General features: G+C 37.4%; 1 protein-coding gene across 4 annotated transcripts in view; it reads right to left on the reverse strand.

Moving 5' to 3' along the window:
* SMYD3 (SET and MYND domain containing 3) overlaps positions 1-19,274 on the reverse strand; it is a 780,323-nt gene that overhangs the window by 570,815 nt on the left and 190,234 nt on the right. For all 4 annotated transcript variants that reach the window (XM_037013702.2, XM_073216722.1, XM_073216721.1 and 1 more), the window contains one exon: positions 10,922-10,985. In XM_037013702.2, the coding sequence (XP_036869597.1) occupies positions 10,922-10,985 (64 nt within the window). The remainder of the gene's footprint in view (positions 1-10,921; positions 10,986-19,274) is intronic.

Here is a 19,274-nt window from a genome sequence, read left to right on the forward strand (position 1 = left end):
ATGCTGCTTACAAGAGACTCACCTCAAACCCAAAGACATGCACAGACGTAAAGTCAAGGGATGAAAAAAGATATTTCATGCAAACAACAGAGAGAAAAAAAGCAGGTGTTGCAATACTGGTATCAGACAAAACAGATTTCAAAATAAAGAAAGTAACAAAAGATAAAGAAGGACATTACATAATGATAAAGGGCTCAGTCCAACAAGAGGATATAACCATTATAAATATATATGCACCCAAGACAGGAGCACCAACATATCTGAAACAAATACTAACAGAATGAAAGGAGGAAATAGAATACAATGCATTCATTCTGGGAGACTTCAACACACCACTCACTCCAAAGGACAGATCAACCAGACAGAAAATAAGTAAGGACACACAGGCACTGAACAACACACTAGAACAGATGGACCTAATAGACATCTACAGAACTCTACATCCAAAAGCAACAGGATACACTTCTTCTCAAGTGCACATGGAACATTCTCCAGAATAGACCACATACTAGGTCACAAAAAGAGCCTCAGTAAATTCCAAAAGATTTAAATCCTACCAACCAACTTTTCAGACCACAAAGGCATAAAACTAGAAACAAACCGTACAAAGAAAGCAAAAAGGCCCACAAATACATGGAGGCTTAACAACACGCTCCTAAATAATCAATGGATCAATGACCAAATCAAAATGGAGATCCAGCAATATATGGAAACAAACGACAACAACAACACAAAGTCCCAACCACTGTGGGATACAGCAAAAGCAGTCTTAAGAGGAAAGTATATAGCAATCCAGGCACATTTAAAGAAGGAAGAACAATCCCAAATGAACGGTCTAATGTCACAATTATCGAAATTGGATAAAGAAGAACAAATGAGGCCTAAAGTCAACAGAAGGAGGGACATAATAAAGATCAGAGAAGAAATAAATAAAATTGAGAAGAATAAAAAAATAGCAAAAATCAATTAAATCAAGAGCTGGTTCTTTGAGAAAATAAGCAAAATAGATAAGCCTCTAGCCAGACTTATTAACAGGAAAAGAGAGTCAACACAAATCAACAGAATCAGAAACAAGAAAGGAAAAATCATAATGGACCCCACAGAAATATAAAGAATTATTAGAGAGTACTATGAAAACCTATATGCTAACAAGCTGGGAAACCTAGGAGAAATGGACAACTTCCTAGAAAAATACAACCTTCCAAGACTGACCCAGAAAGAAACAGAAAATCTAAACAGACCAATTACCAGCAACAAAAATGAAGCAGTAATCAAAAAACTACCAAAGAACAAAACTCCCGGGCCAGATGGATTCACCTCAGAATTTTATCAGACATACAGGGAAAACATAATACCCATTCTCCTTAAAGTTTTCCAAAAAATAGAAGAGGAGGGAACACTCCCAAACTCATTCTATGAAGCCAATATCACTCTAATACCAAAACCAGGCAAAGACCCCACCAAAAAAGAAAATTACAGGCCAATATCCCTGATGAACATAGGTGCAAAAATACTCAACAAAATATTATCAAACCTAATTCAAAAATACATCAAAAGGATCATACACCATGACCAAATGGGATTCATCCAGGGATGCAAGGACGGTACAACATTCGAAAATCCATCAACATCATCCACCACATCAACAAAAAGAAAGACAAAAACCACATGATCATCTCCATAGATGCTGAAAAAGCATTTGACAAAATTCAACATCCATTCATGATAAAAACTCTCAGCAAAATGGGAATATAGGGCAAGTACCTCAACATAATAAAGGCCATATATCATAAACCCACAGACAACATTATACTGAACAGTGAGAAGCTGAAAGCTTTTCCTCTGAGATCAGTAACTAGACAGGGATGCCCACTATCCCCACTGTTATTTAACATAGTACTGGAGGTCCTAGCCATGGCAATCAGACAAAACAAAGAAATACAAGGAATCCAGATTGGTAAAGAAGAAGTTAAACTGTCACTATTTGCAGATGACATGATATTGTACATAAAAAACCCTAAAGATGCCACCTCAAAACTACTAGAACTGATATCAGAATACAGCAAAGTTGCAGGATACAAAGTTAACACACAGAAATGTGTAGCTTTCCTATACACTAAGAGAAATCCTATACATTAAGAGAAACCAACAGAAAGAGAAATCAGGAAAACAACTCCATTCACAATTGCATCAAAAAGAATAAAATACCTAGGAATAAACCTAACCAAAGACCAAAGAAGTGAAAGACTTATACTCTGAAAACTACAAGTCACTCTTAAGAGAAATTAAAGGGAACACTAAGAAATGGAAACTCATCCCATGCTCGTGGCTAGGAAGAATTAATATCGTCAAAATGGCCATCCTGCCCAAAGCAATATACAGATTTGATGCAATCCCTATCAAACTACCAGCAACATTCTTCAACGAACTGGAACAAATAGTTCAAAAATTCATATGGAAACACCAAAGACTCCAAATAGCCAAAGCAATCCTAAGAAAGAAGAATAAAGTAGGGGGGATCCCACTCCCCAACTTCAAGCTCTACTACAAAGCCATAGTAATCAAGACAATTTGGTACTGGCACAAGAACCGAGCCATAGACCAGTGGAACAGACTAGATACTCCAGACATTAACCCAAACATATATGGTCAATTAATATTTGATAAAGGAGCCAAGGACATACAATGGGGAAATGACAGTCTCTTCAACAGATGGTGCTGGCAAAACTGGACAGCTACATGTAGGAGAATGAAACTGGACCATTGTCTAACCCTATACACAAAAGTAAACTCAAAATGGATCAAAGACCTGAATGTAAGTCATGAAACCATTAAACTTGTGGAAAAAAATATAGGCAAAAACCTCTTAGACATAAACATGAGTGACCTCTTCTTGAACATATCTCCCCGGGCAAGGAAAACAACAGCAAAAATGAACAAGTGGGACTACATTAATCTGAAAAGCTTCTGTACAGCAAAAGACACCATCAATAGCACGTAAAGGAACTCTACAGTATGGGAGAATATATTTGTAAATGACAGATCCGATGAAGGCTTGACGTCCAAAATATATAAAGAGCTCACATGCCTCAACAAACAAAAAACAAATAACCCAATTAAAAAATGGGCAGAGGAACTGAACAGACAGTTCTCCAAAAAAGAAATACAGATGGCCAACAGACACATGAAAAGATGCTCCACATTGCTAATTATCAGAGAAATGCAAATTAAACCTACAATGAGGTATCACCTCACACCAGTAAGGATGGCTGCCATCCAAAAGACAAACAACAACAAACGTTGACGAGGCTGTGGAGAAAGGGGAACCCTCCTACACTGCTGGTGGGAATGTAAATTGGTTCAACCATTGTGGAAAGCAGTATGGAGGTTCATCAAAATGCTCAAAACAGACCTACCATTTGACCCAGGAATTCCACTCCTAGGAATTTACCCTAGGAACACAGCAATCAAGTTTGAGAAAGACAGATGCACCCCTATGTTTATCGCAGCACTATTTACAAGAGCCAAGAATTGGAAGCAACCTAAATGTCCATCGGTAGATGAATGGATAAAGAAGATGTGGTACATATACACAATGGAATACTACTCAGCCATAAGAAGAGGGCAAATCCTACCATTTGCAGCAACATGGATGGACCTGAAGGGTATTATGCTCAGTGAAATAAGCCAAGCGGAGAAAGAGAAATACCAAATGATTTCACTCATCTGTGGAGTATAAGAACAAAGGAAAAACTGAAGGAACAAAACAGCAGCAGAATCACAGAACCCAAGAATGGACTAACAGGTACCAAAGGGAAAGGGACTGGGGAGGATGGGTGGGCAGGGATGGGAGGGGGAAGAAGCAGGGTATTAAGATTAGCATGCATAATGGGGGGGGGAGAAAGGGGAGGGCTGTACAACAAAGAGAAGACAAGTAGTGATTCTACAACATTTTACTATGCTGATGGATAGCAACTATTAAGGAGTTTATAGGGGGGACCTGGTATAGGGGAGAGCCTAGTAAACATAATATTCTTCATGTAAGTGTAGATTAAAGATAACAAAAAAAAAAGAAAGAAAGAGAAGGGGGATTACTCCCTGATAGGATAAAACTAACTGTAAATCAACAATTAATGCATGCTTTAAATATCCTTAATTTTGATCATTTAAAGGGTGTCAGATGATCGGCTATGGAGGTACACTTTTCTGATAATATTCCTTTCTCTTAAAAAAAAAATCGCAGTTCCTGTGTGGTGACCTCCAATGAGTTTTACATAATGGTATAAAGGGCATATCAAAGTGTGGGCAAAGAGTTTGTTTGTGTTTATACAGAGAATCAAAGCCTAATTTGGCTACCCAGAAAATGAACTAAGATACGATATGAAGAAGAACTTCCAACATCAGCACTCTCTGGAAGACTCATACCAGAAGATGATCATCAAAAAACCTCAACAAAGATCCAGGCGCTGCTACAGCTGTAGCTGCATTCATCCCACCAGTTCCTGGACTTGCCATGGGAATGAAGAAGGAGATATCTAAGCTGGCCTGTGCATACAGTAAAACAACAAATTTGACTGTATCTATACTGTTGGAACTCAACCAAGGATTAGGAGAAGTGCAAGTTGTAGCGCTCCAAAATCTTCCAACTACAGACTATCTACTGCTAAAAGAACATATGGGATGTGAACAGTTACCAGGAATGGGTTGTTTTAATTTTTCTGATTTCTCTCAGACTGTTCAAGTACAGTTGGGCAATATCCATCATATCATAGATAAATTTTCACAAATGCCTAGAATGCCTAACTGGTTTTCTTGGTTTCACTGAAGATGGCTGGTAATTATAGATCTGCTTTGTTTATGTAACTGTATTCCTATTATGTTAATGTGTGTGCACAATTTAATTAGTAGTTTAAAACCTATACATGCTTAAGTTACTCTACAAGAAGATATGTCAAAGAAATAATCAATCTTCCCATGTTTTCTTCCACCTGCTACTTCTATAGCTTTTCTTCTTCCTTCCTAATTACAACCCTTAAATAGAATTCATGCCTCATATCGAATTTACCGAGTATCATAATTCCTCCAAGTGGTAAAGATACCTCAAAACAAATGCTGGGCATAGAAGCCACAGGGCATAAATCTGCAAAGAAGTAAAAAGCTAACCTTTTCAAACAATATTGCTTCTCTCTCACTTACCAACTTTACATTTCCCTTTATGGCCCTGGAAGATGACTGGTCAGCCAGAGACGGGTAAGATTCCTCAAGGGAGGATCAACCTAAGACAGGCACAGTCGCAGGGGGGCCATCAGGTGAGAAACTGGGGATCAACAGAGGTGAGGCTCAGAACCTCACCCCCGCTGTTTTGAGAGAAATCTTCTGCATCTGTGGATGTTTTGTTGCCCTTGTCTAGCTTGGATTAACACATAGTCTACAGGCACACACCTGATCATCTACATTTGCTCTCTTACAACACTAAACTATGTTTTCTACCTTTATCTTGCATCTACCTACCACTTCAGCATTTTATTAAAAATAATAATAATAATAAAGGGAGAAATGTGGGATCCACATATAAATCAAGTATAAAAATCAAACGTATATTCATATTTGACTTGATTGTTTATAGTTCATAATGCATGATCAAAACCACAAGTTTCTGTGATGACTGCCCTTGTACTGTTCACCATGTAAGAACTTATTCACTATGTAAGAATTTGTTCACCATGTAAGAACTTGTTCGTTATGCTTCAGAAGATTGGAGACTGTTGAGAATTAGGCTTGGGGTGGATTAATGATTGTGCATTGAGCATTGAATCCCCTATATAGAATTTTATTGTTGTTAACAACCATTTGATCAGTAAATATGAGAGATGCCCTCTCAAAAAAAAAAATGCTTACAAGTCAATAGTAAGGAACCTAGTAAAATGGACAAAAGATTTGAAAGACATCTCAATAAGATATACCATTTTTATGCTCAACACCAGTAATCATCAGAAAATGAAAATAAAACCCCAATGAGATACCATCACACACCTTCTGGGAAGGCTAAAATGAAAAAGACTGACACAACCGAGTGCTGACAAGGGTATGGAGCAACTGGACCTCATGCTCTGCTGATGGGAATGTGCAATGGTACACCTGCTTTGGGAAAGCTCAGTAGCTTCCAAAAATGTTAAATGTACACTTACCAAGTGATACAGCAATTCTACTCCTAGGTACACCATGCACATGCACATGCAGGCAATATACTATTACTCAGCCATGAAAAGGAACAAACAACTGATACATACAGCAACAAGAGTTATCCTCTCAGAACCTGCTCTTGTGTCAGCACTTTTTTAAGTCACTAGGTGACACCACCATTGACCCAAACTTAAAAGTCATGTCTGACTATTCTCTTTGTCTTCCGTCTTATTTCATTCTTAAATAACCCTGTAGATTATTTAGAGATAATATAATTTTTAGAATCTAATTCAAACCAACAAGCATCATGAATGTATTCATTCATTAACTCAGCAAGTTCTGCTGCCTCTACAGCAGCAGACAACACCCAGAGCATCCCCTCCAGGAGACTGACCCCCTAACTACAGAAACAGGCAATTGAACCAATAAGAAAGATACTTAAATTTCTGTATGATAAAGGAAGGACACAATCTCGCCTCAGTCTTAGGAAAGGAGGGGGAGACATTTAATCTGAGTTACAATGGATAAAATAGGACCTCAGTGTTAGGGGACGAGATCTGCGTCCAGGCCCAAGGACCCACAGAGGCAAAGGCCCAAAAGTAAAAGCACCCTGAGGGATTAGAGGGCCAGGGCTTTAAGCTACTGAGGACGGATCATGCTTACATTCTAGAATAAAGCAATCACTGGCTCTTGTGTAGAAACAAAAAAGAAGCTGGCAGGAGTTCAGACACTGCAGTTACTCCAGGAAGGACATCGGGGTGGCAGGTATGAGAGCAGTGGTAGACAAGCTAGAAAGTGAGCCAGCTCAGACCTTTAGGTGGTGATCAGCAGGAAACAGTGGTTATTTGGAACTGGGGCCAAAAAAGGACATAATCAGAAAGGACAGCACCCTTTCAGCTCCGACTGCTGGGTGGCTGATGTGGTTACTCACTGAGACTGGAAAAAGTGAAGGGAAGCAGGTTTGAGGAATGCACTGGTGGGACAGGGCATCTGAGTTACCTACTCCACACACATGGGGACATGTCCCAGGAGACACAGAGCTAGTGCTCAGGAGAGAGGCTGCAGCGGGAGATGCAGTCTCAAGAATGATTAATACACATATGCCAGCTGAAGTCACACCAGTAGGTGGGATTACTCCATGAGCAAATGCAAAGTGAGGAAAGAAATGCTCAGGGACCCAGATGAGGTAGAAGTCAAAAATTAAAATGAAATCTAATGAAATTTTAACCTTTACACGGTATTTCCTTTTTGCCTACAACTAGATATGAGGCCAACTTCTCTGCAAGAACTCTCAGCACACGTCTATCAGTCTGAAGCCCGGCCCACAGCTATTTATGAAATAAGCCAAGGGCTTGGCTTTCTTCATTACTGCCACTTTGCCAATGATACTCTAGAATCACCCTGTTAAGTGCTTGCTAATGTGACGTTCATCAAAAATTAATCAAATCATTCTACAACTAAGCATAAAATGTAAACCCAAAAATATGATTCACATTTTTAAAGAGGTCTATAATTATCAACATAAAATAGAGCCTCTCTCTGCTAGTATAGCACTTTTTGAAAGTATGCAAACTGCAATTTGATGCAGCACCCAGGTGCTTATTTTGCTCAGCAATTAATTCAGTTAGAAATGTACATACTATGAATCAAATTAAATCCAGCAGAGGTGAAACAATAATTGGTGAATCTGCTTGAAATTGATTTACTGGCTATCAATATCACAAATTTTGAGGATTTTTTTATAACAAAACTCAGTCTATTCTTCCTCTTTGATCCCATAATCATCTGTGATGTTCTGATTTTGCCAATATAGAAACAAGATGACCTCATATAAAATCCCTCTTGTTACATTATATGACACCTCATGGTAAGGTTGAACACAGAGGCACAGATGACAAAACATTTCAGTCAGTCTGAGATAGTATACACACACAGCAATAAACAGATACAGGTATGTGCACACTATATTCAAAGAACAGACCAACAGCTTGGTGTGGAGCCTCCACTCATATAACAGATACACAGAGACTGACTCTGGAAAATGGAAGTAGGAATGGGGGAAGGAAGCCGGAGGAAAACTTGTACTTTTTACTCTATATTGTTTATTTTTATAATGGAAATGTATCTGTGTGTTGCTTATGTTTAAAAATGAAATGTGAAAATTGAGGCAGTGATACCATTCTTATGGGCATAGGGGACATTAGAGACTGTAATTCCTCATAGACTCCTGCAGACAATTCATTGAGGCCATGGCCCCGCACACCAAATGCAGAGCTAGTGAGCCCAAGTCCCCTTAGGGGAAACATATTCTGTATGTTATGCTACAAATTCACATCCTCTATGTCAATTTCCATTCCAAGTGCTTTTGCCTCCCATTTATAGTTCAGCTTGTCAGTTTAATTTTGTGCTGCTTTATAGGTATCCACAATAATTACAATGTTTGATGCTGTACCTAAAAGTTGAGCTAAACAGAGCCGTTTAAATGCATATGTTCTGCCCACTTTGACTCCCAACCCACATCTACACACACACCCATCACCCACACACATGCAAGCATATGTACCAGCTGCTGTTGTGTATATCTTTCATCTTACCAGCTATTTTCCTATTACTTTCTACAGCATATCCAATGACATTATTATTGATGCTACAGTAAGCAGCTAATGTAAGTGGTAAAAATACATGTGCTATAATGAATCAAAATGACGTACCCACCCACCAAACTCTCTCAATGCATTCTAATCAGATAAAGCGTTTTTAGATTTTCTTCCTTGAGTGTACTACACAAGGAAGAAGTGGCACTGGGGAGAAACATTCATAAAAACTGGGGACCATAAAAGTAAATGTTTAGGTCATTGAGAATAAAAGAAAGTTTGTCTAGAAGATCTGTGTCAAATAATATGGTAATTCACTGGTTCTATGTGTAGTCTTTTTAACCTGAAGTTCCCTGAAACATATAGCTCAGTTTTACACTAAGAGAAGAGCTAAAACATCACCATAAAATAGACTTTCTAGCATTTATCTGATAAAAAAGCATGGGTTTGTTTTCATTTTCTGCTTTTTAGTTTTATTATTACTCATGAATTTATACAAAACTGGTATCTTCCTAATTTGCTCACAAAATGAAGCAAAAATAATTCAGTTGTTTTTCACATTCCAAATTTTTATTAGGAACGTGTTATTTCTAACCTTCTATTTTTGTATTTTTTGTTTTATGTTCCTTGGGAATAGAGTGCATCCCTTATTTAAAATAAAATAAACAAAAAGCCAGGGGGAAAAAGAGAATAAAATAGAAAAAGAAAGACTACAACTAATCATAATTTAGAACAAGAATAAGATTTAGGATTAGAAAGGAAATTAGAAGTCTGGGTTCTGCCTAGCTGGGTTCATGTCCCAAACTTCAGAACCTACAAACTATAGGATGGTCAGAAGTTTCTTTGCCATTCCATACCTGTTTCCTTATTAGTCAAATGAGCCTAATAATAGTGCCTAATCCTCTCAGGAGTCTTGCAAGAGTAAATAGGATAAAATAGTGCCTAGCACACAGTAGGTGTCTAATAAATATTAGCTCTCACTAGTAGGACAGAATAGGAAACTAAGGCCTAGAGAGTTAAGTGCTCTCTCTGGGATGATCTAACCAGCTAATGGCAGAACTGTCATTACAACTCGGGTCCTCTGACTTCTTTTTGGATGTTTTGGTTTCTTTTCTATTTATTACTCTATTTCTAGTCTGGAGGAATTACTTTCAAGGAAATGAGACAGCAAAAAAACCCTCAGATAAGCACGGTCTAGATTTGAAAGAAGCAAAGGAGGAACTTTGGTCTGTTGAGCACAGACACACACACCAAAATAAGAAACCAAATTTGGGGGTGGTGGGGGTGACACAGACACAAAGCCTCCAATTAGACTTTTTATTAGGATGCAATTCATTAAAACATAATTACATTTCCTATTAAATAATTAATCATAAGGTTAGAAGAAAAGGTCATGTTGAATGTTAATTATACATCCTTTAAAGAATTTCAAAGATGTTAATAGCAGCACTCTAATAGACTGTCAGGTGTATAAATTAACTGACACTTAGAAGGCAATTCAGCATTATCATGTAAAAATTTAAATACATATATCCTTTTGCTAATCGATATTACTGGTAAAAATTTACCATACAATTAATTGCAGAAGTGTGCATCCCTGTACACAAAAGGCTGTTTGGTGCATTGCCGGCAATACTAAATACTGGAAAAAATGTAGGTCTTTCTTTAATGGGGAAATTATGACTGTGGTGCATTCATATAATGAAATCAGTAGGATGATACCAAAAGTTCCTCTGAGACAGATTATGCAATGAAAATAAAAGTCAAAACATACAAGAATTGTGCCTATATATACATAACCTATATGTGGTTTTTTTTAAACAAAGAATAGAGATATATGACTATTTTTCCACTAGAAAACGCTAGAAACACACAAGAAATATAACAGTTGTTATCTCTGGGAAACAGGATTGAAGTCAGGAGGACAAGAAGATGGAGAGGAGTAAATATTTACTTTTCTTTCATGATGTTACATAGTTCTTATATATATATATATAATTTTTAACCACAGACGTAATTTTTAAATTTAAGTAAAATAACAAGTTAAAGTAAGTCAAAGATTGTGAAGAAACATAAATAGGCCAACAGACAAATTTAAGAGCAGAGAACCAGGAGGCCCCACTTGGATGGCTGAACATTCTTACCTGACACTTAGCACTACAGTACTTGGCCACTCGGCATTGAGAACACCTCATCAGTTTTTCCTTCCTGTTAAAAAAAAATGCATCTCACATTAGGAAATGAGTGGAACCATAAAGTGGCTAAAGGAAGAAAACATGAATCAACATATTCACGCCAGTATGCTCTGCTCTCTCCATCCGTATGGTCCCTGAAAATTCAGATTTTTCCCTTTTATGAACATGGCCACCTGAGTTTGAAATGTACATAATAACTAACGTTCTTTTTTTTTATTGTGGTAAAATATACATAAAGTTTATTATGTTGATTAACCATTTTTAAGTAGATACCTCAGTGTGTTGAAATGACAATTCAAAGCCAAAAGTAGAGTCATTCATGCTAAGCCCCACATGATCAAGCCAAGACTTCATTACAGTTTCTGCTCTCCCAGAAATGGAATCGCCTGATGGGCACGAGTGAGGTGACCTGCCCAACAGACCCTGCCATCCCCCAAAGGAAGGTGCAATAAGGACTCTGCAATAACCACCTTGCTTTTCCAGCTACTATAACGTCCTTGTCCCCCCTCCCTTCTGCCTGTATGAATCGGTCATTTTGCACAGCTCCCCAGAGCTCCTTTCTATCTGCTAGACTGGATGCCACCCAACTCATGAACTGTTGAATAAAGCTTATAAAGATCTTTAAAATTTACTCAGTTGAATTTTGTGGCACTAAGTGGCACTAAGCACATTGATATTGTTGTGCAGCCATCACCACCACTATTGTTTATTTTAACATAAATTTAATTAAAATTCAGAGATTCCCATTTAAACAAAAATATTTCACTTCAGAGATTTTAACTTCTGCATACGAAACTCAGAATCTAGTCCGTTAGTTCAAAGTATCCTAAACCCTTCAAGTATAAAAACTTTATAAGTCTTAATTTAGAGTTTAATTATGAATATACTCCTCCTGGGAAATGATCTTAAAATCTGAATTATAAAATAAAAATATAAAGCTGATGATAAAATCTGATGGTGACAAAAAGACAGGGCTGTGAATAATTTCAGTTGCTGAGAACATTAAAAGTTAAACTATAATATTAACATCAATGACAAAACCAGAAAAAATCTAAGCACTTCTCATGTGCTAGGTACTGTTCAAAGTTTTCTTGATAGTTGTCGACATTCAACTTCACACAATGCTGTAAGTAAGCGGTCTTACTATGCCCACTTTAGATATGCTTCAGTACATCGTTCAAGAGATAAAAAGTAGAGAGAATAGTACAAACTGACTATGGAAACACACCATGAAATGCATGTGCAGGTGGTGCTGAAAGAGTGAGAACAGCATCCCATAGACAATCAGAACTGAAATATGCTACGTACTGGCCCCTGAGTAAGCAGGAGTGAGATAGAGAGTATAAAATACAGGGAGAGGTTAAGTGTCTAAACAGAGCAAAGTCAAAACTCCTCCCACGCACCCTCACCCCACCCCCACATAAAGCTGACAGTTACCAACATCCCAGGCGGTAAACCTAACCCAAGCCTAATCTGGCCCTAAAGTTCTTGCTTTTAACTATCACACTGTATCACCACTCTTGGACAAAACACAATCTACCCACAGAATGTTTATGAGACACACTTCAAATGAAAGAACATATAAAGGTGGGAAGAAAAGGATAGGCCAGGAAATATTAACTAGAAAAAAGTCTTATGTGTAACTATGCATCAGTATCAGAAAAAAGACTTTGAGGTTAAAGATATTAACAATAGCCCAGTGTTAGGTACCTGGTAACAAATGTGCCCAGTCTCAAAATATATAAAGTACAAATAACTGATCTAAGAAAAAAAATGACCAATAAACAATAAGCTAATACACGTAAGGCCTTTAAAATAGTGCCTGGAACATAAGTAGCATATAAGCCTTACCTATTATTATAGAAAGATATAAAGTCTTTTTCAGGAATTCATAGATCAATCAGATAAAGAATCAGGATATAATTTACTTGATCTCATGCAAAACACAGACACTTGAACAGGTGATATGAATGTGCGTTCACATGCACTCAAAAAGTGTCTACATACTAGGCCACAAAGCAAAACTCAAAAATCCCATAGAATCAATATCATAATTTCCTCCAATGATAAAGGAATTACATTAGAAATCAGTAATAAAAAGAAGCCCAGTAAAATCTCATATGTACGAAAATTTAAAAGCATGCTTCTATGTAATGCACAGATCAAAGAAGAATGATCATGAAATTAGGAAATATATCAGATTAAATAATTTAAAAAATGAGAACTTGTGAGATAAAGCTAAAGTAATCTTTGCAGGAACATTTATAGCTTTAGATAGATGTTCATGCTAAAAGAAGAAAAACTGCAAATAAGTAAGTTAAACATACAAGTCAAAAATTTTAATTTAAAAATAGAAAACCAATGAATGCATAAGGTTAGGAAATTATAGCAACACAAATCTACAAAATGAAGTAGAATACAAAGGTATTATAGCAAGGACAAACCCAAAATAAATAACATCAACACACTTCTTGCAAGATTATTTAAGAAAAAAAGAGAAAGTTCACAAATAAATAATATTAGGAATAAAATGGAATATAATTCATTATATTCATTACATTCAGTAGAGATTTAAAAATATAGAAGTGAGAACTCTGGGGTGCTGAAAGCAGTGATATGATTTTCAAATCTCTTAAGTTTTCCCATAAAAAATGACAGAACAAGGACAGCAAAACCCACCCACCACTCCTCACCCTGGAAAACATCTACAACAAGTCAGAAAACATGAGTGGGCAGAAAAAAACCACTGGTAGCTCCGGGACTTAAATGAAATCAATATATTTGTGGGAGAAAATAAACAGGACAACTGGGCTTCCAGTGGACCTAAAAACATGAAAAGCCTCAAACTGCCAAAAATTATCCAGGGGAAAATGTGTCATGCAATCCGAGAAGGGCAGCCCCAACGGGGCGAGGATGCTTGTGCAGGACCCTCCCAGGTCAGGCGCCTCCCCTGAATCCTGCCTCCCTCGGACCTGGTTCCTCAGGTTATCCCTCATCTCCCTTTTGCTCATCTCAGTTATTCGGAGGTTAATCCATTGCTCACAAATGAAGATTCTCCAACTCTATAATGTGTTTCTTCTCTATTTTAAAAAGATGAGCAGGATCAAGATACACAGATTATGGATGAACACACTATTAAGTATTAAAACTTCATCTTCAGACTCCTACAGCTACCAACCACAGGCTTTAATGAATTTTAACATAAAAATCCAGCAAAGTAAATAGCAAGATGCATATAAGTACTTAAATAACTTAGTTGCTATTTGATAAGTGAAAGAAATTCCTTAATGTTTAGGGTTATTATCAAATAACTAAACAAATAAATTTAAGTTCTCAAATTTCAAAAAACATGGTCAACTGAATCCAAAAGAAAATTTGTATATGTTCCATTAGACCAACCACTGAGCCTTTGAAGTTACTGCTTTTCTCTTTGGAGTAAGGTTCTGGGTAATAGCATCCTGCCAAGGTTTACCTGCAGAGAAGAAATGTGGGCAGTAGTGAGAGAGGAAAAGAAATAGGAGAAACACAGCCCCCAGACAGTTCATGAAAATATTTTTCCTTTTCTCTTAAAAAAAAAAATCACATTGTTTGGGATTTAGTGGCTTGTTATCTGTCCATCTCAGGGTATTCCTAGAGGTGACTTGATAACATAATACTAAGGTCATGCTTAAGGTGCCATAGGAATCCATTCTTCAATTCACCTTTGATAACTCACTGCTATCATGATAATCTTAAAAGAAAAAACAGCATATCATTTCCAAATGAAAGATAAACCCACACTTCTCTTAGAAAAAAAAAGCAGTTGGAATATTCAAGTCAAATAAAAAGCAGAATTAATAGCAGTCCTACAGAAACACGACCATGTATTTAGGTAGCTCCAGAGGCAAAAACAAGAAACACTGAATGGAAGTTAGAGAAGGCAAACTTTGTCTAAAGGTAGAGATGGTCTTCCTTGCAACAGCAACTGTTCAAAAATCCAGTGGCGTGCCTGAGAGGAGGTTAGGTCACTTGCCACGTTCAAGGAGAACCTGTAGGCACATTCACTAGGCATGATGTGAGGGAAAGTCTGGCATGTTTCTGCTTCTCTTGGGCAACCCAGATATAAACTAAATTTGATAATGACAGAAGTGGTCCACATTATTGAGCAAAGTATGTAGTTCAAAGGAGTAGAGAAGTAACAAATACGCAATTTCACAGACTGCAGAAACATCCTGTTTGCAAAGTGGTTATCTCAGGAGTCCATGCAGAATGAGAATTTTGGAATAAGGAGCAATCTAAAAAAGCAGGTTAGGAATGTATCACTGACAGAAACATGATTAATTTTTTTTCCTGTTTTCCCCTCCACTCAGGAGATAAACAGTAGTTTTCTACCTCCAAATTATTATGTAATAAAATAAATGGGCTCTTTAGCTCTCCCCCTCAAAAAACCAAGACAGAATCCCTTATCACTTGCTCATATAAACTCTGATATGCTATAGAACACAGTGTCAGACCAGAAAAATCTCAGATTGCTCAGTACTCCAAATACAGTAGCTCATACAGCAAAAGGTAGGGCCTCCCTTCCAAATGAGGGCTGGGACATAATTAGTTTCTCCAACAGCCTAGGCAACTGAAATGTGGAAAAGAAATAAAAACAGAGCGGAATTACTTGTTCTTCCATTATACAAATTTGAAAGTTATACAAGCACATAAGTGAAACCACTGTCTCTAAGAAATCAAAGAGGAATGGGGTTAGCTGGACCCCTCAAATCCCAGCAACTTGGGTATTATTTAAGGGACTAGCTCTCTGTCCTTGGTTACCAGGGGGGAAACCTAGTGCACTGCTTGAAACTCTACCCTAAAATAATATGGCCAGTTTCTAGGCAGAGGGAAAGAGGTTTCCTGGAAAAGATACAGAAAACAAGCAAATCCTAGTTTGTCTCACATTTCTCTGAGGGCTGGCACCTGCAGAATCCATTTTAAACTCACTGTAGAGAAAAAGTGCACGTACACTACATTCATACACACTGTGCTTATATTCAGGGCTCCTGGTCCCTAGCATCTCCCAGTGGGCCTCGTGGTTGAAGCTCTCCCTCTAGCACTCTCCACACTCACTACTGACCAGGCAGAGGCTCAGAACCACGGGGAGTTTGCGTGGCCCTCCTGCCCTCTGAAGCACACTGGTTCGGATGGAGAACCACCCCGGATGATCAGAAGCGACCCCCAAGCCCAGTGTGTGTCTTTGCAACCTCCTCTTTAAAGCTGAAGTCTCCTACCCAGCAATCTTTTGCACATTATTGTCAGGACTGAAATTTAGTTTGTGGTTGATCACTGTGACTTTTGGGGAGGAATCTGAGCTAAAGAAAAGATCAGAGTTCATTAGATAGAGTCTGCACCTACAGTTCTAAAGAATGAGTGTTGACTTACAGGATGTCTGCCTTCGTACCATTTGCCTTATTACAAGTTTTATGGAAGACTCTCTGAATAGAACTCCTAGGAAAATTCCTTTGCACACAGTTAAGACATATGATGTTCTGTGTTGCATGAGGAATAGAAACATCACGTGGGTGAGCTCTTAATAATAAAGAGCTCCATTTTTTTAATTGGCAAAAAGCTTAAATGAATAAACAAATAAAGGCTAAATATAATTTTTAAAACAATGAGGTCACAGAAGTAATATTTCTTTAATGAATTTATGTTTGTAAGTATCTGTGAAATCTCAGAATCCCGATTCATTAGAATTGTCAATGCCTTGTAACCAAGTGCTTGGCTGTTTTCCCATGGAAATTTCTGAAGGAAATGAATTTCTACGCCATGAAAAAGAGATGATCCCAAATAAAGTCATGTTATTCTATCAAGGGCAGTGCAATCACTTTTTCTCTGACCAAATAAAATACACTGAAAAATGCTAAACATAATGAACTCCCTTTGACATAGTCATAATAATACAGTAAAGGAATCTTCCATTTTTGTTTTGATTTGGTAATTAGGTTGGTATAGGTCCAAAGGCTTTTTTTTTTAAAGAGATTCATATCCAGCATCCACCTAACCTGAGGAGGGGAGGGCTATTCTAGGAAAAAGGGAAGTGCCCATACCTAAGAGGGAAAATGCGTTAGCGGCTTAGAACTCAAAATTGGCAGTTATAGTCTGTATCTGTCCCCCAAAATTTCATGCGTTAAAAGCCTAACCTCTACAGGTGATAGTGTTCGGAGGTGGGGACTTTGGGAGGTGCTTCGGTGGTAAGGATGGAAAATTCATGAATGGGATTAGTTTTCTTACAACAGAGACCCCATAGAACTCCCATATCTCTTCTCCCACTTGAGGACATGGAGACAAGGCACCAGCTATGAAGCAGGAAGAGGGCCCTCACCAGAATGCAACCCAACTGGCACCCTGATCTTGGACTTTTCAGCTTCCAGAACCCTAAGAAATTAACTTCTGTTGTTTATAAGCCACCCAGTCTGTAATATTTTGTTAGAGCAACAGTAACGGACTGAAACACCAAACCTACTCCCTCCCTGCTGTGTAACCTTGTAACCTCTCTTGGCCTTAATCTCCTCCTCTGTAAAATGGAAAATGACTACTCATAAAACTGACTCCACAAGATAACCCCTATAAAGGGCCCGCTAACACAAGTGACAAATGAAGCATCTGCCGAGTTAAAACTAAGGCTGCTGAGCACATTTTCAAAGTGTTCAAGACAATTTTGTATATTTCATGCCATATCTGAAGAGAGTTTCTTATGCACCTCTTCCATGGTTGATAAAAAAAAAAAGCAAAATGCACAAATGACACAAATCTCCATCTCCACGCAGGCACACAAGCAATTAACATGTACCTATAACACTTGGTTCTAAGTTCAAATTTTGACTAGCCTCATAAATTTTTCACTGCCAAGTCTACATCCACTGAAGTTTCAATTACTATTATTCTTAATTTGATCAGAATGATTAGCTTCAAAGAAGTATTGTTCAGGAAGCTAAAAAGGTTTTGTGAAAGTTTCATTTGTGGAAATTACAATCAGAGAAGACTGTTCTATCTTCAGTACTATTTAAAGGCAACGATGACTCCTAATATTCTGTTTGCTTTATGCCAGGTAATGTCTATTACAAACTAAGGAGAAACTTAGTATTTCACAAGAGCACAGATTTATACTTTTCTCATTATACTATGTTTCTCTACAAAACTGGACATTGTGGGCTGAGGGCCTTCTTCATGCTTAAAACTGGTGGCTTGTACGTATTTTTAGGCAGAGCACACATGAGTAGACTGAAGCAAATTCTGAACAAAATGAGCTGCAGAAGAAAGATTTGCTCTAACAGTTATCTGTGTTTCTAAATAGGAAACCTCTTCAGCCTAGTCTCATGATACAACTCTCATCTAAGAGATGTATTCAATATCCCTAAGTCTTCTTACAATCCACAATAATAAAAATAGAAGGAAGAAGAAAAATCTGTTTTCACCCAAAGACTGAAATCAGATACTCTTTAAATATGTAAATACTGTTAGTGTAAATATTATACAGCATATACATAAAAAAAATTTTAATGGGTAGAATTTCAAAGAAGACATAAGAATATTTATCAGCAATTGCATCAATATATTATGACCTGAACCTTCAAGATGGCAAGATGCTGACCTTCATTTCAGTTCCAGGAAATAGTTTGTCACTATTGATGAATTATCTATCATGCTTCTTCTATTTAGAAAATGACACTAATAACACCATGTTTCTATTTTAGCATTAACAGTGAGAAAACCAAAAGCCAAATTCACTGACTGTTTATAGGTACACTTGAGAGACATAGCAGTTTAGTCCTAGACCACTACAATAAAGGGAATATCTCAGTGAAGTGAGTCTAATGGATTTTTTGGTTTCCCAGGGCATATAAATATTATGTTTACATTGTACTGTAGTCTATTAAGCATATTACACTATGATGTCAAAAACCAATGTACATACATTAATTCAAAAAGACTTTATTGCTCAAAAATGCTATCATATGAGCTTTCAGCACATCACTGATCACAGGTCACTATACCAAATATAATGCAATGAAAAAGTTTGAAATATTGAAAGAATTACGAGGATATGACACAGAGACACGAAGTGAGCAAACGCTGTGGGGGAAACACTGCTGACAGGCTTACTCGGTGCAGGGTTGCCACAAACCTTCAATTTGTAAAAACGCAGTATCTGTGAAGCACGATTAAGTGAAGCACAACAAAATGAGGGATGCCTGTAGTTCTGTTTTTCACTTTTTGTAGCAGTTGCCCTAGAGTCTGCAATATACATTTAAAACTAATCCAAGTCCACTTTCAA

This window comes from Manis javanica, chromosome 11 (genome assembly GCF_040802235.1).
Source record: "Manis javanica isolate MJ-LG chromosome 11, MJ_LKY, whole genome shotgun sequence".
Lineage (NCBI taxonomy): Eukaryota > Metazoa > Chordata > Mammalia > Pholidota > Manidae > Manis > Manis javanica.